This window comes from Bradysia coprophila, chromosome IV (genome assembly GCF_014529535.1).
Source record: "Bradysia coprophila strain Holo2 chromosome IV, BU_Bcop_v1, whole genome shotgun sequence".
Classification (NCBI taxonomy): Eukaryota; Metazoa; Arthropoda; class Insecta; order Diptera; family Sciaridae; genus Bradysia; species Bradysia coprophila.
Genome location: NC_050738.1, coordinates 13,619,280 through 13,638,490, shown reverse-complemented (window position 1 = coordinate 13,638,490; position 19,211 = coordinate 13,619,280). Strand labels below are relative to the sequence as shown.

Sequence of the window (19,211 nt, the reverse complement as noted above, 5' to 3'; positions counted from 1 at the left end):
GGTGACAGACGCACTAGGGTCACGTACGCAATAGATATACGGGTTTGTACGGGGCTCAGTCGCAGCAAACGCTCCGACTGTTCTGATGGCTCGTTTTGAATTTGCATACTGTGGCACTGTGTCTAATATTAATGAGCTAGCTTGCGAGCTTCTGAAAGTGGCTGATAAGGTATTTTTGAGAAACAATTGAACTTCGTTTCTAATTCTAATTTATTTCGATTTCGATTCAGTACCAGTTCATCGAGCTGAAAGAATTATGTTCTGAAAAGATAGCCAAGAATTTAAACATAGGCAATGCAGCTTCGATATGTTCTATTGCATTTTATGCCCAGGCAGATCGAAAAAAGAACGTCAATCATGGCACAGTCTCCCACATAGGGTAATCAGCGATATTCTGGAGTTTGAATGTTTGCCTGTAAAGAAACGAAAAACGTAAAGTAACCTGAGACTTCACTTTATGTTCGATCAGATGTCGGCGAGGGTGGCGGACGTAAAATATTTTATAGTAGAAAAAGGGAAAATGGGTGTCGTTGAAGACGAAGAGTCAAACGAAACAACCACGTCAGGCTGATGTAACTAAAAATCCACCAGTACCTGTTGCATTGGCTCCAATTCCATACGAATTCATTGCATAAGGCTTGTGTATTTTGAGTGATTTTGATTTTACTTTATTTCTTTTAAGCATATCTCTACAAATAACAAATTTTTTGTGTCTAAACAAATAACAAAAATAAATAGAATTAAAACCGTAAAAATGGGCATACATCCTAAGCAGAACAATCACGGGACTGGTAGAACAATATATAACCGGTTTCCGATGACTTCTGGATATCGGACGTGAGACTATTCCCATAGAAATCTTCAATTGTTGACGCTTCAATTTTCTGTTAAATAAAATCGAACCGAAAAATTAGTACAACCAACAACAGTGGCACCAATCCAATACTTACATCGACCATGTCGTCATCGAACAGCAACCAAAAACCATGACTCTTTACTATGCTAATGTAGTGACCGCGATTCGGACCGGATCCGCAATGAATTACCACGGCCATTAAATCGTACAGTCTGTCAGGATTAACTGCATCGTCCGACTGAAATCGAAACAGAAATTTGTCCTGCGATGAAAATCATCTATGCGAAATTGATCGTTCCAAAATGCTATACCGTATTGAAGAGTCGCAACTCCAACGGGAAGACTACTCTGTGTGACACTTTTATGTGCCTGTTATACTGTTCCATGTATTTGAATCGTTTTAAATGTAATGCAAGAATCATTGGTAGTTTCTTCACACGCATTCGTTTTTGAGCCTCTTGGTAGCTAGAACATTGTTAGACAAAGGAAAATATTTAATTTTTGAACTCGTACGCACTTGACACGAGAGTAAGAATGGGCAATGCCCATTCGGCATCTATACATTGATGCCTTTGAATAGAAACGGGCGAAAAAGTCAAGCTCTATGTAGCATAATCTGTAGGTAAGTTATCATTAACCTTTTACAGCAGAGACAATCATCTTTAGGATTACTGAATCTGTTATTCATTTGATCTAAGTATTTTCTACAGAATGCAAGATAAGGCGACGTTGCGGGTTTGTAAAAATTGTGTGTCCGCGCGATACCGGAAAACAAAATAGTAACAAAATTTCGGTTACCGGGCAGGACTTATTATTGGGAACTTTAATTCCTAAATTCCGAAAATTCAGAAAATATGAAGCGCTGCAATAGAATAAATTCTCAGAAAATGTGCAAAAAATGGGAATTTTCTAGCGGCCATAATAAATTCTCAATAATAGGCCCTGTTACCGAGAAATCTAACGATAGATGAACAAACAAGCGGGAAATGTACGTAACGGGAAGTCACTTTTACATTTTTGGTTCGGGATATTGGATTTCGATACCGGGAAGAAAACATTACAATTCCGAGACTTTACGTTGAGATAACAGACGATAAAAATCGATCGATTAGTTGCAAAGAAATGACTGAGCGAATGATGTTCTTAGCAAAACTATAAACGTTTTTGTAACTATAAGCGCAAGTGTATAAAGTACAAATCGATATCAAAATACAACATGAAAATGAGTGACAATAATTCTGTATAGAAAACATTACGGAACGTTGTACTTGGTCGGCAGATGAAGTTTTTATAGGTGAGAAAACTCGGAATATGAATTGATAGGAAGACGGGTAATTCTTGCTCAAACGAATTTTCATCTGTTAACGACTAGGATCACAACAATCGATACCTAATAGATGAGCTCTGGTCAACGTTGTTTCATACAGAAAAAGGACCAATGAAGTAAAATGATTTTGTATCAAATGTAAGGCAATACTCTAAACTGATTAAACAGAAGTAGTAGATCCAAGGTCGCTATGAAAGGCAAAAAGTCTCATGGGTGGAGATTTGTAAGTGATCTTCAATTATTTGCATCCTTCGTAGTTTAAATTTTCGTAAAAACGAAACAAGCTCACGGAGTCTGGCTTTCACTGTAGATTTCTAGAAAGTTCTTGATGATTGATGAAGAACATTAAATAAACAAATAAAGCTATGCGGACTACACATTGTGGAGGTACCGAGACAGGTAAAAGCACTGTTTTAACATGCGAATAAATACAGTCTGTCCGTACCTACTCGTTATCCCGTCAAAATCCCAAACAGTCAGTATCGGGATGAAGGGAAAAATGTCAGAAATGTCACGTTCAGATGTTTTAGTGGAAAAATTAGGTTGAATGGATCTATTGTTCAGAATCAACAGTGATCTGAAGCCAAACGATTTATTTCTTAGATAAACCCACCAAAGTTGCTTAGACTTTAGTGAATAAAGAATTTCGAGCGATCGACCCCCAATGTTTTTGGCAACAAAAAATATCATCCTCTGCCTCTCTATTCATTCTTCCACTCAACAAAAAATCTTTAAAAAACGTCGAACGGCGCCAATAGAAATGCAATTTACGTACCTGCAGCAATTGTCGCACTTAAACTTGTTATCGCTGCACAACGTTTCCGTGTTACTAAAACATCTCAGGCAATGCGTAATACTTGTGTTCTGGTCCACATCCACTTGCAGATCGAAAAAGTTTTCATCTTTGCTGCTGACCGTTTCGCAATTCAAGCATCGAGTTTCACTCGTCAAAATTCCTTGGAAAATTTCATGCACCCAAGTTGGTTCTGGCGGTTCGTTTGTTGTTGCATTTTTCTTTTGACCTTGATTTCGTTCGGCCAAAATAATTTCGTTGATGTGATTGATCAGAAAGTTGAGAAATTCGTGAGCGTCTTGCTGTACATAATTGTCAAATTCCTCTTTTTCCTTCCTCAATCTGGCGATGAATTTTTTGGGCGCAATTGAACCAACTTTTTTCTTCTGCGTAGCTATGCTAAAAAATAAATCGGCCAGGCAGGAAAGCAAAGTTTCTTTGGTTCGCTTATTTTTCGCTTTATATTCCAACACTTTCTCCCTGAACGGTTTGCAGAAGTACAGTGCTTGTAACACCGAATTGGAATAGCAGGTGTTGCCGAACTAAAATCAAGTTTTGTATACAGTCACAGCCTCTTGTCCGAAAGCAAAATGGAAAAAATTTTCGCCTTACGTTTACAAGTCCAAAGTAATGTTCGTTAGCTGGAAACTTGTCGGAGCCAATATCTCGTTCGAGTTGTGAAACATTCGCACCCATCCTCCAGTTGACGAGTCTTGTAACAGTTTTTATTTGCAATAACTTTATAAATTTATCAATTCGATTGGGTCACAGTTCATGTTCCCAACAAATTGTTTGCCTAAATTAAAATTGATCTCAGTGCATCAGTATTCGTTTGTATACTCAAAGACGCAAACACTTCACATATTTTAAAATTGCGAGAGTCAATGAATTAATTAATAATTTGAAAAACTAATAAAATTTTTAGGGATTGCGATTTAACAAATTTGTTTAGTAAAACACAACACACATACATAGGTTGTTAAGTTGCCAACATGTCATGTATGATGGAATGAAGGGAATTAATTTTTCCAGGTTGTCAAAAGAGTCGAAAGGTAGTGACATCTGTGTAGCACTCGCTCTAATTCATCCACATTCGAATAAAATAGTTTGCAAAGCGCACTGTATTCAAAACTCTCCTTTTAAGAGTGATAAGCGGGCTCCGATTTTAATGAGTGATTGCTCGTTGGATTCGTCTTTCAATTCTAGGAAATTCACTTTTTCGTAAAAAAAATATTTTCTGTGAAAAGCGTTCAAAAGTGAAGACATGTCAGAGGGTTCCGAAAACAGTTTTTCGGCAATAACTCAAGAAAAAATAATTTTAAATTGTTGTAATGTTGTACGAACGTCGGCCTTGGAAAGACCTACAGGTAGAGTGTAAGCACTGGCTGGTGCGACTACATCCACGAGAGTTATGACTGAAAATATAGCGAATGTTCCGAGAGTCCGCTTTCCCTGCAGCTTCGATGTTCCACGAAACTGAGCATGGGGTGTTGTAGCTGGCCTCACCCACTATCATTCCACATATAAATGAACCCAGTATTTTTGTGCTGCAAGCCTATGGAAGTCTTGGAAAAAAAAAGTTGGTGTAAAAATGTAGATTTTTCCTTCTTTCTGGGGACCCAACTGCTGGAACAGCGTCTCAAACGGTGCTACGGCAGTCATTTTTTATCGTCTACTATTCTTTTATCTTATCAATAGAAAAACGCTTGGTTATGTCGCGAATATATGTCGTTAAAACAGATCCAATGTTAGTAATATCAAGAGAAAAATTATTACATTTTTCTCGGAGGATTTCAGTAAAAAAAGTGAGTATTTTTTAAGCCTTTTTATTATCCCATTAGCCCTTCGCAGACGGCAAGCACCAGAACAGCTATCGAATCTACTACTTCATATGATTCAACAGAAACAAAATCTTTGATAAACCTATATAACACATTGTTTCGTAACAACAGCCATAAAAAATCACGTAAGGAACATGTGGTTTTATTTTGACGAGTGGGAAAACGGCCCTCTCATCCTTCGGTAAAAATGTCCCTTATGAAACCTTTGGCGTTAAAATTACACATTTTGTCTAATTAGGTCGTCCAGTATACATTATTTTACCTAACAGATATCTTTAATGCAATAATATATGTTTATTGATCTTACTGAACAAGATAACCGACCGGTATAAAGCTTCTTAAATGACACTAACCAAAGCACCTAGCAGGGTAATAGAGGTTTTTACACGTCAAATAGAGTAGTTTTTTGATACCAATAATACCATTAGCAGCCTTAATGGTAATTTTGCAATGACATTATGAAAAAAAAGGTATGGAAATATTCGCATACTTCGATTAAAGTACTACTTTATCTTTTTCTATTACCCTGCTAGGTGCTTTGCACTAACACACGTAGAAACTATACACTTTGCATTCAAGCAGTATAAAGGACCTGTTCTCTAACATACTGATGAAATAATCGTTTCTCTCATATCAAGAGTGTTCTACTTCAGACATTTAGCACAGATTTAGCTGCAGTACGCTATTATTTTAGTGTCAAGTTAGTATAGTAGATCTGTGGGACAACAATAGATTACGAACACACTTGCGTTTTTGTTATAACGAAATCAACCACCCTATACTCGAATCTATACGTTCGCGCAAAAAGATATCTCGTATAGTTATAGAATTGTGAATTAGTGAAAATTTCATTAATTTACTAAAAATTTGCCGAACTTACCAATATTTACCGAAAAAGCTTTTCTGTGAATTTTTTGCGAATTTCGATCACCTTCAGTCGCTTCAGTCCATTCAATACAGTCAAATTTAAATTTAACTATCGAAACTATTCTTCATAATTCTTGAAAAACGAACCCCGGTGAAACTTTTAGCCACACCAAATCGACGCTACATTTTTTAATTTTTTTAATTTTTGCAAACCCGCTAGACTCGGCTCAGAGTGAAAACTCTGCAAAAGCATCTGTGGATGTTTGTTTTTTTTGGTTGGACCCATAATCCAGCTATCTCATTGAGCTCGAAAATTTTGAGAAAAGCTACGGCTCAAGCTTATATTGCATTCTAAAAAAAAATTGCTGATTATTAATGCTCATGCGAAGGTGAATCGTGGTAGGTCGGAATCCGGAATCAGTTAATAAAAAATTGAAATCGACACACCCTACTCTATATGAACAAATATAAACATTTGGAACAACTGAAAAACAACTGAAACAAATTCATGCTGAATTTCACTGCCTCCGACTGTAATCAAAATTCCCTTTTAATTCGTATAGTAGTCGTAGAAGATCGGCAATAAAAGAAGCGAAGATAGACAAACCCGTTTCTTTTTTCTGAAATAATTGATTTTTATTACACAAAAGATGATATTAAAATTACAGACAAAAAATTATATTTTATGCGACACTATTACAATTAAGAAATATTTTTAGGGTTGTTTTCTTTAGCGAATTTGCATAGTTTTGTATATTTTTTAAAAGTATTGTAAGACGTAATTACCTATAGTTAAAAAGAAAATAATAAAAAAAACATTTAAGTCAACGCTGCAATAATAATTTTGCACACGGTTGCAATGCGTGGAAGATATTGTCCAGTAAACGTAGATCATAATACGTTGAAACGTAAGAAGAATAAACTCGTGGGCTGACAGTTAATGTTTTCAAAATAACTGATCTCAACAAAACAAATAGTTATTACGCGTCGTTGTTGGTGTCTGTCGAAACCAATTGGCTCCCGAAATTTGTCAACTATGGATTCCTTATAGTTAACTATAACGCTAACACACAAACCCAAGCAAATTATTGATAATGAACACAACAAATTTGCTTGATCTCAGACGAACGATGACTCAAAAAGTAAAAAAAAAAAGTGAATTACATTGCCCAACACTAAACACACACACGGTGAAATGCTTGCTCTTTTGTCAGAATGAAACTGTTTACTTCATGTTGCCGTTGCAGCCACTATTTAGCACCCATTTTCCTTTCGCTTTACATCCAATCATAATTTCCATTTTATAGAAAACAAAAACCGAGAGAAAATTTTAATTTACTGAACAATCCAACGACCAGCATTCGTCTTTATGTTTTCCAATTATTTTGCCTATTATTACTGTTCGAATTGGATTGTTGCTGTTGTGGTATTATATCCATCAGATATTGTCGTTGCATTTCGGCCAAACGTTGAATTTCATTGACATTCAGATTTTTACCAGCAGATGCTGTGGATGCGTAGGATGAGAATGATTGAAATGAACTTAAAAATGACTAAACCATCGAAATTACCTAGAGCTTGATGAGCCATGGACAGTTGATACGAATACAACAGTGGATTGAATTGCATCATATGCGCTTGAGCCTGAGCCTGAGCCTGAGCATTGGCTGACGAATTGCCTAGTCCTTGCAGTCCTACGTTTGAAAATAAAATGTTTAAATTTCAATCACCAAAAACCATTCGGTTAATATTCAACCTCTAAAGACTTGTTGATGGAAAGCTTGCAGAAGCGATGCGTTCACATTTCCGCCCAAATTTCCTAGATTGCCCAAATTGGCCATCGCATTCAGTTGAGCAGCGGCAGCCGCATTATTTATGGTATCCTGTGAAACGGACGACATATTTTGCCGAGATCGTGATACGGTCGGTGATGGAGCTGGTGAAGCTGGTGGCGGAGGAGGTGGTGTTGGACGTGGTTGCGGTGTCACGGCCTTGGTAATTGAGAGTTGTGGTGGTTGAACAGGCACCGGAATCGGCGTCGATATCGGTGCGGGTGAATCGATGGGCGACATGCTACCTTGGGTGGCCAATCGTTGCTCGATTTCTTGTTCCTTACAATGCGAAACAGTTATTGAAAGGAATGTATTGGATGGATGATGAGTGTAACGAACCTGTTGCAAAGCTTTAACGAAAGCTGTTTTTAACCGATTGGTATGCTCTGCCTTCAAAGCCTTTTTCACATTAGTCGTAACGCATTGTTCACAAATAACTTTCGGATCTTTACTCGCTGTAAATTGCAGAATGAAATTAGATCTGTTGAAGCAGGTGTCCACCCAGACGAGCAAATATAAAGTGTAAATTACCTGGAGTGTTTTGAAACGTTGCGTTGCCAGTTTTACCTTGTTTCTCCCATTTCCAAACGGGCGTAAAATCAATTTTGCACTGACCGCATCGGAACGGCTGATTAAACGGTGACATCTTTTTATCTTTCGTAATGTAATCGACAACGTGCTCCAATCCGAGTAAATAAACAAACTCTGTGTTGCTCGGATTCGGGATGAAATGTAGTTCTGGTGGAGGTGGCTTTGGCGGAGGGATCTAAATACGTAATTGTCATCTCAGACTCAGATTAAAAGAACAAACGCCGAACGTTACCTGAAGTAATGTTTTCTCGAGCTGTTTTCTAAGTGCAAGCTTAGCGGCAGCTTGCCTTTGAGCCGGTGTTTGAGTTTCTTCTCTCGATTGTTGACGTTCGGTACTCTTCGTTATTTGATCCGAATTGGGTACGTGCGATGCAGTAATTGACACAGAGTTTATGTTTGAAATGGGATGCTGCTAAAATCAATTTTGTTATTGCTTTCAGCAGTCTGGTCGATAAAATTTGTCACAAGAGAACTTACGTTTCGATGTTTTCCACTCATTCCTGTCGCCGAGGTGGGTGTAATCGTAACCGATGGTGTAATGGAAAGGTTGCTGCCAGTCCTTGACTGATTCATGCCACCACGATTTGGAGAACCGCCAGCAGTTAAGACCGCTCCGCCAGGTAACGATGATCGTGTCGGTAGCATTGGCATTGCACCGTGTGTGGATCGGCTCATCGAAATCGATGGTGTGCGATTCTTCAAATGTGCTGGTGGGGCTGTGGCTGGTAAAGTTGTCGGAGTTAATGTCAGCGAACCTTTCGTCATCACAGACGTAGGCAGCGGTGCCACAGATGGTGTTACGATAATGTTCTCTTTCAGCAGTTGCTGTGACTGCTTGATTTTCTTTAAAAGGACCAGTTTCGTTTCTTCATTGCGTAGCTCGTCTCTCAGCTTTCGCAGGTTTCTTTCACGTTCCCATATTTCGGCTGCGGATAATTCCTAAGAAAGGTTTTGGGTTTAAAAAAAAAACTGTGTCACCCAACGAACATATTTTCTTATCACCTTCATCGGTACGAATGGTGGCATTTCCTCGTCTTCACTTTCCGAATCTATGTTTCCATTGTGTGCCGAACGACTACCTTTCGCTGGCATAAAAGCTATGTCCGGTGCTTCAGCGTACGATTTCTGTTCAGTTCTCGGACGGAGAACTCGAAAATTGGTCCTCTGTTCATTGAATATTTGGGCTTCAGCCGCTTAAATAAAAACGGAAAACGTAAAAAACAAACCATCGACCGTAAATTGAAATCGTGAAACATTTACCGAATGGAGCTGCATTGGGTTGCGACGGTGTGATTGTAATGTTCGAATTGCGAGCAAGTGATCGAATGTCTCTGGTCAAAGTATCGACATCCTTCTCACCGCTACCATTTCCAACGCCGCTACGCTCTATCACCGGTGTTATGCTCAGATCGACCACATCAACATCAACATCCATTTTATTAAACAAATTTTCTGCAATCTATGTAAATAACCACGTTTGGGCTGCTTTGTCTCCGCGAAAAAGTAAATAAACAGCGACTTTTGATACACGTCAGACGTTTATCCGTATCCTTGTCGCTTATTCGAGATTGTTGGCCTATGCTAACGGTTTTCAGGTTTAGGATGGTATTAAGCACACAACAACAAACGATCGGATGGCATCTGATTTGTTGTTTAATTGGAAATAATTTATTGCAGACATAGAAAAATTGACGACATTTTGTGACTTTTATTGTGTTTGACGTATGCAGTGTTGCCAGGCCAAACGCACAACCGGGTTCACTGCACTAAAACTGCACACTTAATTTTCCCAGATGAAAAATTCTTTGCATCGATGGAACGATAATGATCATTTATTCTGTTTTAATGACGAAAAACTGAATGAATTAAAGTTTCGCTTCTATTCCCGACCAATTAAAGTTAAACCGACTAAGCGGAAGCAAGGGAAGTAGGTCGCCAAACAATGAAATAAAAGAAAATCTTTTTCAAAACCTATGGCGCGAATATATAACCACAGCCATTATCTAAAGCGTAAATGTCAATGTGTCAAAACCCAAAATCAATTCATTTGAGTTCATCGAATAGTTGACTTGTTCTTAAGTTCGTAGATAAGGTGAAACGTTTATTTTGATAAAGCACGGTTCGATATCAGCATCGATTAGCACTCAGCTAAATAATGGCACAAAAGAGAAGTGCAGATGAAATCTTCGAAGGAGATATTTTCGAGTCCACGAAACGAAATAAAGTGGAACATGTAAAAAAGCATACACTGGATTCGGAAGAGGAAGATTCCGGTGACGATGAAACGTTCGTTGGTAAACTGCAGAGACTTGGTTTCGTTCTAATTTTAGTTTTTGTTTGTGCTGCAGATACAACATTATGAACGATAATGATATTGAAGGGGAAGAGGATGGCGTTTCTGGAATGGATGGTGAAGTTAAGGTAATGGCTAATTACATTTTGCAAGTAGCACAAGTCCTTGACTCGTTCGTTTCACATTGCGTTTCAGGTAACACCGTTCAATATGAGAGAAGAATTGGAAGAAGGCCATTTCGATGCTGATGGTCATTTTCAGTGGAATAAGGACAATGAGATCAAAGACAACTGGTTGGACAATTTGGATTGGGTGAAAGTAAAAGCCAAAGCTACATTTTAACATTTCCACTGTCCCCGAAATGTATTCGCAATCCTTTTCACACTGAAACACTTTTAGATAAAAGCGCGAAAAGATGGTGAAAATGCGAACAGCCAGCAGGACGATAGTAGTGATTCGGATGACGAACAAACCGAATTCGATTTGATTGGTGCTTATCGTCGAATATTGGAATTGATGCAGCCGAAAGAGACCATCAAACGATCACTGCAACGCCTTGGTGGTAAGAGTGCCAAAATGTCGTCGGCCGAACGATGGAAAATGAAAAAAGCGGGAATTATCGATCCGAACGCTGCACTTGTTACCGAATTAACCGAATTGACAAACACAATTCTAACCAGAATGGGCAACATGGACGTTTACGAAGAGACCTACGAGCAAATCCACGCGAAATACGCGGCGAAAACTCAATTAGATGCAACAAAACCGGCTAACGGTGCCTCTTCCTCCGCCAATGATGAATTGGACATGTATGCGGACAATTTTGATACGAAGGAGAAAATGAAATTGGTTGCCGGAAGCTCAACCAAAACGAATGATGCGGAGAGTGTTGATGTTGAAGTAAGCACTGAAGTAATGTGGGAATTTAAGTGGAAACAAACCGATACCGAAGTACATGGACCATATTCGTCGTCACAGATGCAGCAATGGGTTACCGAGGGTTATTTCAAAGACGGCGTTTTTGTTAAGAAATTCGGTCAAGACACCCAATTCAATTCTTCCAATCGAATTGACTTTGAACTGTATCTGTAGAAATGAACATTCGCTGCGATTCAAATATAAAAACTGTTTCAACTCTAACTAACCGGTTTTCCAATGACACTAATTTTTATTTAGCCAACACATTCTCTTACACAATTCATAAATTACTGGTTCTTCGCCCAATCTTCTCGTTCCTCCCGCTCCTTAACTACTTCATCCAAATATGGTTCCAAGTATTTGACATCGTCCTCGTACTTGGTCCATTCATTTTTCGGTAGAATAGTTTTGGTCATTGAAAGATGCAATGCGCGCTTAATGCGGAAGTTACGTTCATCGTATAGTTTATTTGGTAGACGACGGACCGCTTCCTGCACATCTGCGGTTTCATACAGACAATCGTTGTGCTGGAGACCTGCGTAACGAAGAAAATAAATTATACAAAAAAAGTGCCGCAAAGGCGTATTGTTTAGATGGACCAGTAATGGATTAACAGAATTTCGGTCAAAAGACAGTCACTAGATTGTTTCATTCCATCAACGATCCATCGAGAGAAAGTTTCCCAATTTTAATGATATGAAGCAAGTGAACCTTTTACGTAATGCGGTTCGCAGGTTGGGTTCTTCAGAACTTGGACCAATCAGGACCAAGCAATTCCTCTAAGCTTCGGAACAAGAAACTGTTGAACTTTGGATTTGATTCCGATTTAACTTAAGAATCAGAAAATTAAGCCCTTAACATCCAACTGAAATTAAAGGCCTTGAATGAATAATTGTTGAAGCAATGATGGTGAAGAAATCAACACTGCAAACAGTAACACGAACAAATTTAAATTTATTTTTGCAAGTCGGAGGCAAGAATAGAACACTTGTCTCGGAACACTATAGAATCCACTTACACTTCCCTTCAATTTGGAAGGTAATTGATTTGGAGATGTCTTGCTTTTGAGTAAGTCTTGAAAAGTAGGTTCACAAAAAGCTGAGCTTAGTCAGAAACAATGTCTGTGAGATTAACACATGAAATAAAAACGTATCAGAGACATTCCAGCCATAAGTCATGTTACAAGTCTGCAAAGCATTTGGCTTCAACTTTGCCTTTGAAAATGTCTAAATCAATCGAATTTTTAAAGTGCAACAAAAGCCATAGAAGTAGGCGCACCATATGATTTATTCCAACCAATACCCTTCCTTTCCTATTCGAATCACCAAATTTTCTTTTGTTTTTATTTATTTACGAAAATTTATCAAGGAACATTTCCCTGATGTTAAATGTCATAACAAGATCAATGATTTGTCGCAGTTAGTTTTACTTCTATATACGTGCAAAAAGTGACAGAAAAAATTCTCATCTTACCGTACTGATTGAATCCAGACAAATTGTATGCCCACTTGCCTAAGGCAGCTGAAAAAGAAATATTCCAAGATTGAGCTATTTTGGAACGACATAAACGATGATTTCGGTGATTATGTAATGGTTTAGGGGCTGAATTTACGAGCTTCTGACTGTAAGGTCTTTCGAAAAACAAATGTCTGCGATCTGGTTTCGCTAGTAAGATTTACTTACAATGAATTCGAGGTCCAACTCGAGCGATATAATTGGCCATTTAAAAGAAAGTTGCAATTTGCACCGAAACGTCTCAAGCGACAATGAAAATTTGCTATCAATGTCTTCGCTGATCAGAAAAAGTCACATTGAACGTCAAGGAAGTAAAGGATGACGAGACTGGGAAAATTTCACGTATGTGTCCCAATCGAAATACTGTTAAGACCAGTGATGCCACCAAGTCATGAACTAAATAAAGCGTGCACTAAAAACTGAAGATGAATAAAGTATAAAGACAGGTATGGTCGGAGGACGCACTCATTTCTATATTATTTTGACATAAATTGTGAATGCGTTGAAGATAAATAATCCGTACCTGTTTTTATAGGTTTATCATCCTCTACATCATTCTTTTAAAGATTGCTGTGAGCGACATTCAGGATGTTAAACGACTGAAAACAATAGACTGTTATGATCAGAGCGAGAAAACCGAAGACTAGTTATTAAAACTTGCCTTGTAGTACTTGTCAAAGTATTTGCTTCTCTTTCAACGTGGTACGTTCAGAGCGAGAAGACAGAAGACCAGTTTATTTTAACTTGCCTTGGGGTACTAAAATATCTTCTTTTCTTTCATCATAACACTCTATAAACTCGTGTATTTGGTCGCCTCGCTCTGATCATAAGACTATTACTTTCACGGATTCTAAAATTCACTTGATACGACACCGTCCTTTGATACTATGAGTAAGCGAGAGAAACAAACCTGTTTTGTCTCTTGACGTCAACTGTCAACATTATGGAAACTTTCTATGTTTTATTTTGACACTCATACTCACACATACACGGAAAAAATACAAAATGTCGATGTACGTTTGAGTCGATCACGTTTTACGTGTGGGTCGCAAATGCTACGTCTCGTACGTAGTATGTACATCTAAGTCGTAAAATTCTATGTCTACATCGTACAATAAACGGCTGAGTGAACCATTGGTTTTGTCCTCACTCAACTACAATGTACAAAACCAATGGTTCACTCAGTCGTTTATTGTACGATTTAGACGTAAAATTTCACGACTTCGATGTACATACTACGTAGGAGATGTAGTATTTGCGACTCACACGTAAATCGTGATCGAATCAGACGTACATTGACATTTTCCGTTTTTTCCGTGTAACCTACATAATTTATTAATTTTTGTTTTGTTGTGACTAGTAAAATTTGAACTAAGTCCTGGTGGAGTACGTCAGTGTTTTGAAAACACAAAAATATCGTAAATAAGTTCATTAAAAATTAGGAAATGTTAAGTCAAAATTTGTTTCAAGGTAAAATCAAAAAACTTTCGTTATTTAACTAAAATATTCTAAAACTAAAAACTCTAATATTCAGTTAGTATGTAGTAAACTGATCTCCTCATAAGAATAGAATTTTGGTGGGTTTCGTTTGTTTCTTTCGTTTTATTTGTTCCACACGTATTCCACCACATAGAAGCAGCGTTTGGCTTTACGTTACCAATTGCAAACTTAAATTGAGTTGAGTTTATTTTACCTGTAGCTGATTATAGTTTCAAGACATTCCCATTGATTTTCTATACCCTCAATAGACCATACGGACCATACCTGTTCTATACATTCATTGGCACATTTAGCATCAGAATTTCTGAATGTTTTGAACGTTTCGGGATCTTTGAGAGTGGTGCTTTTTATGTCATTCTACTACCGAATGTATAGACTGTTATGATGAAAGAGAAAGAAATATTTTGGCAAGTACCCCAAGAGAACTTACAATAGACTGGTCTTCGGTCCTCTCGCTCTCAACGTAACATGTTGAAAGAGAAAGCAATATTTTGACAAGTACCCCAAGGCAAGTTATAATTTAATAGTCTTCGGTTTTCTCGCTCTAATCATAACAGTCTATAAAACAGGTTTGGTATAATGTGGGCCCGGTGCAGACATTTTTATACTATTTGGTCATAAATTGTGAGCGTGTTGAAGATAAATCGGCCGATCGACAGTACCTTATATTTAGTTTCATTGATGCCACCAGATGCTCTGGATGGTCTGGATGTCGAACGACATAAGACGAAATTCACTGATCATCAAACGTACTTTCGTTATAAAAAAAGACACGCGCGCGTTCTGTCAAAAGTATACGTCAATGACGCTATGGTGTTTTGATATATTTTTTTGTATATTTGAAGAAACAAAACGAGTGGTATGTGCATTCGAAAAGTGAAACCAGGAGGCGTTTTTTGCTCGTTATTCTTTCCTTTCGATTCCTTTCCCAATTAAATTACGAAACTGCTTTTATTTCCCATTAAAATCCGGGAAGAAGCGTCACTTCATTCGCCGAATCTTGAGAATATCGTTACCTAAGCATCAGTCTCATGCAAAAAATAATGGTATGAAGTGTTAAGGTTTTATTTATTATCTAAGTCGTAATTGCTGTTTTTGTACAACGAGATGTGAATGAGCAAATATTGATTTTAGAAATAGATTTTGCCGCAAAAATGTCTTTGAAAAATGCTAATTTTTACGATTCATTTTCTGTTTTGCTCTTGTTTTTAATGATCTATAGTTTGACGTTTTGCTTTTGTTTGACACTGTAATCTTTGCATCATTTTAGCTCGCTTTCTCCCGCTTTCATCACTATTCATGAATGAGATTTCCTAGTCATATACCATCTCGTATTAATTTTCACCCGCTAATTTCGTAACACAGCATACAATGTGATGGATGCCTTATGTACTGTTTTCTCTAACTTTGGGCATTGAATGTGTGTGCTCGGTTGCATTTAATAAAATTTTCATTTTGAAATAATTGCTTTCCGCAGGATAACTATCAGGACGAAACAACTTTCGAAGTGACGGTCGCTGGTGATGTTGTGTCAACAAGTGGAATATCCAGTCCTCAAATTGTACTCGACACAAATAACACCAATACCCTCTCCTGGGGCATCAACGAGTGCAGTTCGTCATTTCAGTCGGTTTCAAGTTGCGAGACGCTAGAAAGCTATGAACCCCTAAGCACGGAATCACCGAAAGTAATTGTCGTTCCGTTTCTAGCTGATAATCAGGTTACTGGAACAATGATAGCCAACAATGGTGTGCATATTCCATTGATTAAGGAGTGCAGCATTCGGATCGATCCACTAAAAATGACGTCCACACATCCTGACGAATGTAATGTCGAAAAGATTATCGAACTACCGTTCAGTACGGATACCACAAGTGAAATCAGCACGAAATCTCCATTATCCTTGGTAAGCGACGATGATGATGATAATGGTGGTGATGATGATTCATCCCCATTTTTGGGGTTTGAAGTGGAAAGTACAAACGGATCGCTCTGCGAACTGTACAAGAAAGCCGTACATTTGATAAAAGAGAATGCTGCACGTGCCGAAATGGAGCGGAGTGGATATTCGAGTGAACCGATTTTAATTGACCGGGATTCGAGTGAATCGATTTTAACCGAGCGTATTCTAACTGAACGCCACTTTATGGATCGTCAGCCACCGGAGCGCAACGTCAAACCTCAGACAGCGAAACGTCCCCGACAAATTCAAAGAAAAATCGTAAAGCAAAGGCTTTCTGATGACCAGTTTGCACCCCAAAACCGAAGTCGAACAGAAGCTACGGTGAATGCGGAAGTGAGCCTGTCGTCAAGCCCACGCAAAGAAAATAACATAATGAAACCAGTCGTGCCAACACCAGAGAGAGTTTCTTTTTTACCTGCACAAAATGCAGATGAAAAGAACAATAAGGCGAGAAGTTTGACAGATTCGTCAGGAAGCGATAGCGACGTAATTGCAAGTAAGTAATGTGCGAAATGCTTGTCAGCTTAAATTTTGCCCGATGAACATGTGGGATTTAAAGATAAAATATGTTTATTTCAGCTCCAGTCACTCCAACCGTTTCGGCAGACAATTCTGCTACGAAGAAAAAACTGGAACGTAGCGCAGGCATCAAAAATAATAATAAAGAAAAAGAGGTACGTTCTGACTGACTACCACATGGGGTAGAAGTTCAACCGTTTGACAATTTGTTTCTAAGTTTCGTTAAAATCACTGCTTTATTTCAGCTAAAAAGATTGGAGAAAATGAGACGAAAAAAGGAACTCAACTGGATTGCGGAAAAAATTCAGGACCATTGGAGGGAGAGATTCGCTGCCATTAGAAGAAAAATGCGCAAAAAAGAGGCGAGAAAACGGAGATTAGAAAACAGCAGATGTAAGTTCCACAGTCGTCCACTTTTCTTCCACTTTTATTAACTAGTCAATTTTCTCCGAAAAGCCCACTCCACGAAATATGTAAACAATCACCGGAAAGGAAAAAGAGTTGAGTATTCGTCAGACACCGACTCAACGGACTCGTCATCGTCATCGAGAACGTCATGTTCATCCAGTTCGTCGGATTCGGATTCCAATGATTCGGAACCGGATACTTACACGTCTGACACGTCCTATACATCACAAACATCACAAACATCACATACAAGAACAAGTGACTCGAGCGACAGTGATTCGTCGGATTATAAATACAGACGTCGGCATCGCCTCAACAAACACAGAAGACCACCGTCGGATACATCTGATACATCGGAAACATCATCTTCGGATGATGATGATGATGATGACGATGATAATGAGCCAGGCAAATACGTGAAGCGAAGGAAATTTCAATCAACGGAAAGAGCACACAGCAGGCCATCAACATCGAATGAAAACTGTGTGAGCTCACGGAAACGGAAATCATCGGAATCGCATCGATCCGAGGATTTGTCTCATCAGCAGCAACGAAAAATGAGGAAAAGTTTGGATGTGGAAGAGGACGAGCCGAGGCAAATGAATAGTCGAACGTACAACAAACAAAGGCAACACAGATTGAATGTTCCTTCCACATCGTCGGCGGCAAAGGTGAAAAAATGTCGGAACTCGGTTTATCGTTCAGCTGTTGAGTCCACTTCGGCTGGAGATTTTATCATCAAGTAATGTTGGGTGAAACTGAACTTTTTTTAAAGTAAACTCTTCGAATCGATACGAAACGCAACAAGGGAACACACATTTCAACGCTGGAATTTGCACACATCCACCGTTGAAATGTGGATTCTATATTGCGATGCAATTATTCGAATTCGAAGGTTATTAGCAGGAAATGAAATTTGTTGATGAGTAGAAAACTTCCTCCTTTTATCTGTAAATACGATTTTTTTTATCACAGGGAACAAAGTTGATCCCGAAATTGATCTCTCGGGACGGTAGCCAATTTATAATCCAAAAAATGCTACTCTGCGTAGCAATTAAATGAACCTTTGATTCCATTAAACCTTTTTTTTATAATTTTGTATTCGTCGGTTATTATATCCTTCGATACTCAAAGCTTCTTCGTTACAATTCACTTGATTATATTGCCAAAAAAAAGGAGAGGAACTCCTTGGCCGACTGTTGTGTAATGTGTAGTCGATCATTTAAACTTCAAAGTTTTAGATTTTAGTTTTTAATCAATTGAACATCATCTCACCAAAAAATTTCACGTTCAACTCTTTGATCGGATGTTTGGTACTGTGTCAAGGCAAACAAAGTAAAATGTGCGTGTAAGTGTCGTGAATCGCTTATCGATGAAATGATCCATGTATTTGAGTAAGTACAACATGGTCTGTAAAAGAATCAGTAGTTCGTTCGGTCAAGAAGTGTGTGAGAAACGGTTTAATTGTTGATTATGGTAAAATGGCAAGTTGTTTTGAGTGTTTCAAACTTTGACCACCAATTTATTCGTCGACGTCAACTCAGCACTCATCGTAGCACTTTACCATAATCAGCAAGACAGTCGATTTTACATACGCAGATCGGACGACGTCTGTAAATATTTTTGAATTTAATTTTTTTTCAAAGACTAATGTCTAAGCCGGTTATACATTTCCAAAAAGTTTTTTTTAAAGTTTGCATCAAATTAGATTTTCAAAACAGCAAAACTCCTACCTAATGCAAGTTAGTTCTTTTGCGCACATGACATTTTATTGTTGATGATGTCTCGTTATAGGAGCAGTTTATCCAAAAGTTAATTAAGATTTAGCAGAAGAAGAAGGATTTTTGAAATGATTTTCATTTTTGTTGTTGATGCCTGGATTTTCGTTGGGTAACACAATTTACTCAAATTACATTTTTAGATGTGGTTAACATCATGTCGTTGCTTCTAACTCTTATTTAATGTTGCGTTCGAAATGAATTGATTTT

At 38.1% G+C, this 19,211-nt stretch overlaps 5 protein-coding genes across 10 annotated transcripts; 2 read left to right on the top strand and 3 right to left on the bottom strand.

Annotated features, from left to right (window-relative positions):
* Positions 1 to 667: 667 nt before the first annotated feature.
* LOC119086063 (ubiquitin carboxyl-terminal hydrolase 46) lies at positions 668 to 3,960 on the bottom strand. The gene is made up of 5 exons (XM_037196639.1): positions 3,589 to 3,960; positions 2,959 to 3,518; positions 1,168 to 1,321; positions 951 to 1,094; positions 668 to 884 (listed from the first exon to the last, which is right to left on the bottom strand). Exons 1-5 carry the CDS (start codon positions 3,670 to 3,672, stop codon positions 768 to 770), a joined length of 1,059 nt encoding a protein of 352 aa, XP_037052534.1. The 5' UTR covers positions 3,673 to 3,960; the 3' UTR covers positions 668 to 767.
* Positions 3,961 to 6,438: 2,478 nt separating this feature from the next.
* On the bottom strand, positions 6,439 to 9,846 carry LOC119086060 (transcriptional repressor p66-beta-like). Of its 3 annotated transcripts, XM_037196636.1 has the most exons (10): positions 9,657 to 9,845; positions 9,368 to 9,566; positions 9,110 to 9,300; positions 8,585 to 9,046; positions 8,340 to 8,519; positions 8,048 to 8,282; positions 7,856 to 7,971; positions 7,441 to 7,795; positions 7,256 to 7,378; positions 6,439 to 7,191 (listed from the first exon to the last, which is right to left on the bottom strand). In XM_037196636.1, the coding sequence occupies exons 2-10, from the start codon at positions 9,540 to 9,542 to the stop codon at positions 7,052 to 7,054; spliced, it is 1,977 nt and encodes a 658-aa protein (XP_037052531.1). In that variant the 5' UTR covers positions 9,543 to 9,566; positions 9,657 to 9,845; the 3' UTR covers positions 6,439 to 7,051. The 3 variants fall into 3 exon arrangements, with proteins under 3 accessions (XP_037052531.1, XP_037052532.1, XP_037052530.1); XM_037196637.1 differs by having other exon boundaries at positions 8,340 to 8,516; positions 9,368 to 9,846; XM_037196635.1 differs by having other exon boundaries at positions 9,368 to 9,845.
* A 290-nt stretch (positions 9,847 to 10,136) lies between these two features.
* LOC119086064 (CD2 antigen cytoplasmic tail-binding protein 2 homolog) lies at positions 10,137 to 11,557 on the top strand. The gene is made up of 4 exons (XM_037196640.1): positions 10,137 to 10,393; positions 10,456 to 10,528; positions 10,596 to 10,718; positions 10,800 to 11,557. Exons 1-4 carry the CDS (start codon positions 10,263 to 10,265, stop codon positions 11,490 to 11,492), a joined length of 1,020 nt encoding a protein of 339 aa, XP_037052535.1. The 5' UTR covers positions 10,137 to 10,262; the 3' UTR covers positions 11,493 to 11,557.
* LOC119086069 (cytochrome b-c1 complex subunit 7-like) lies at positions 11,529 to 13,161 on the bottom strand. Its single transcript, XM_037196645.1, has 3 exons — positions 13,002 to 13,161; positions 12,792 to 12,839; positions 11,529 to 11,853 (listed from the first exon to the last, which is right to left on the bottom strand). Exons 1-3 carry the CDS (start codon positions 13,039 to 13,041, stop codon positions 11,606 to 11,608), a joined length of 336 nt encoding a protein of 111 aa, XP_037052540.1. The 5' UTR covers positions 13,042 to 13,161; the 3' UTR covers positions 11,529 to 11,605.
* A 1,932-nt stretch (positions 13,162 to 15,093) lies between these two features.
* On the top strand, positions 15,094 to 18,843 carry LOC119066425 (dentin sialophosphoprotein-like). Of its 4 annotated transcripts, none has more exons than XM_037168903.1 (6): positions 15,094 to 15,192; positions 15,811 to 16,020; positions 16,105 to 16,792; positions 16,876 to 16,970; positions 17,061 to 17,208; positions 17,272 to 18,843. In XM_037168903.1, exons 1-6 carry the CDS (start codon positions 15,136 to 15,138, stop codon positions 17,967 to 17,969), a joined length of 1,896 nt encoding a protein of 631 aa, XP_037024798.1. In that variant the 5' UTR covers positions 15,094 to 15,135; the 3' UTR covers positions 17,970 to 18,843. The 4 variants fall into 4 exon arrangements, with proteins under 4 accessions (XP_037024798.1, XP_037024796.1, XP_037024800.1 ...); XM_037168905.1 differs by having other exon boundaries at positions 15,104 to 15,379; XM_037168901.1 differs by having other exon boundaries at positions 15,811 to 16,792.
* The last annotated feature ends 368 nt before the right edge of the window (positions 18,844 to 19,211 follow it).

What these genes read in the sequence shown, in the direction of transcription:
- LOC119086063 (XM_037196639.1), bottom strand. Translation starts at nt 3,672, where the DNA reads ATGGGTGCGAATGTTTCACAACTCGAACGAGATATTGGCTCCGACAAG. An exon ending in ATTACTTTGGACTTGTAAAC is followed by an intron (nt 3,519 to 3,588) that starts GTAAGGCGAAAA and finishes ACTTGATTTTAG; the next exon opens with TTCGGCAACACCTGCTATTC. An exon ending in AAGTGCGACAATTGCTGCAG is followed by an intron (nt 1,322 to 2,958) that starts GTACGTAAATTG and finishes ACAATGTTCTAG; the next exon opens with CTACCAAGAGGCTCAAAAAC.
- LOC119086064 (XM_037196640.1), top strand. Translation starts at nt 10,263, where the DNA reads ATGGCACAAAAGAGAAGTGCAGATGAAATCTTCGAAGGAGATATTTTC. An exon ending in GAATGGATGGTGAAGTTAAG is followed by an intron (nt 10,529 to 10,595) that starts GTAATGGCTAAT and finishes ATTGCGTTTCAG; the next exon opens with GTAACACCGTTCAATATGAG. An exon ending in ACAATTTGGATTGGGTGAAA is followed by an intron (nt 10,719 to 10,799) that starts GTAAAAGCCAAA and finishes AAACACTTTTAG; the next exon opens with ATAAAAGCGCGAAAAGATGG.
- LOC119066425 (XM_037168901.1), top strand. Translation starts at nt 15,136, where the DNA reads ATGACGCTATGGTGTTTTGATATATTTTTTTGTATATTTGAAGAAACA. An exon ending in TTGAAGAAACAAAACGAGTG is followed by an intron (nt 15,193 to 15,810) that starts GTATGTGCATTC and finishes TGCTTTCCGCAG; the next exon opens with GATAACTATCAGGACGAAAC. An exon ending in CGATAGCGACGTAATTGCAA is followed by an intron (nt 16,793 to 16,875) that starts GTAAGTAATGTG and finishes TGTTTATTTCAG; the next exon opens with CTCCAGTCACTCCAACCGTT.
- LOC119086069 (XM_037196645.1), bottom strand. Translation starts at nt 13,041, where the DNA reads ATGGCCAATTATATCGCTCGAGTTGGACCTCGAATTCATT. An exon ending in AGTTGGACCTCGAATTCATT is followed by an intron (nt 12,840 to 13,001) that starts GTAAGTAAATCT and finishes TTTCTTTTTCAG; the next exon opens with CTGCCTTAGGCAAGTGGGCA. An exon ending in GTCTGGATTCAATCAGTACG is followed by an intron (nt 11,854 to 12,791) that starts GTAAGATGAGAA and finishes TTCGTTACGCAG; the next exon opens with GTCTCCAGCACAACGATTGT.
- LOC119086060 (XM_037196635.1), bottom strand. Translation starts at nt 9,542, where the DNA reads ATGGATGTTGATGTTGATGTGGTCGATCTGAGCATAACACCGGTGATA. An exon ending in TCGAGAAAACATTACTTCAG is followed by an intron (nt 8,283 to 8,339) that starts GTAACGTTCGGC and finishes TTACGTATTTAG; the next exon opens with ATCCCTCCGCCAAAGCCACC. An exon ending in TCGTTAAAGCTTTGCAACAG is followed by an intron (nt 7,796 to 7,855) that starts GTTCGTTACACT and finishes TCGCATTGTAAG; the next exon opens with GAACAAGAAATCGAGCAACG.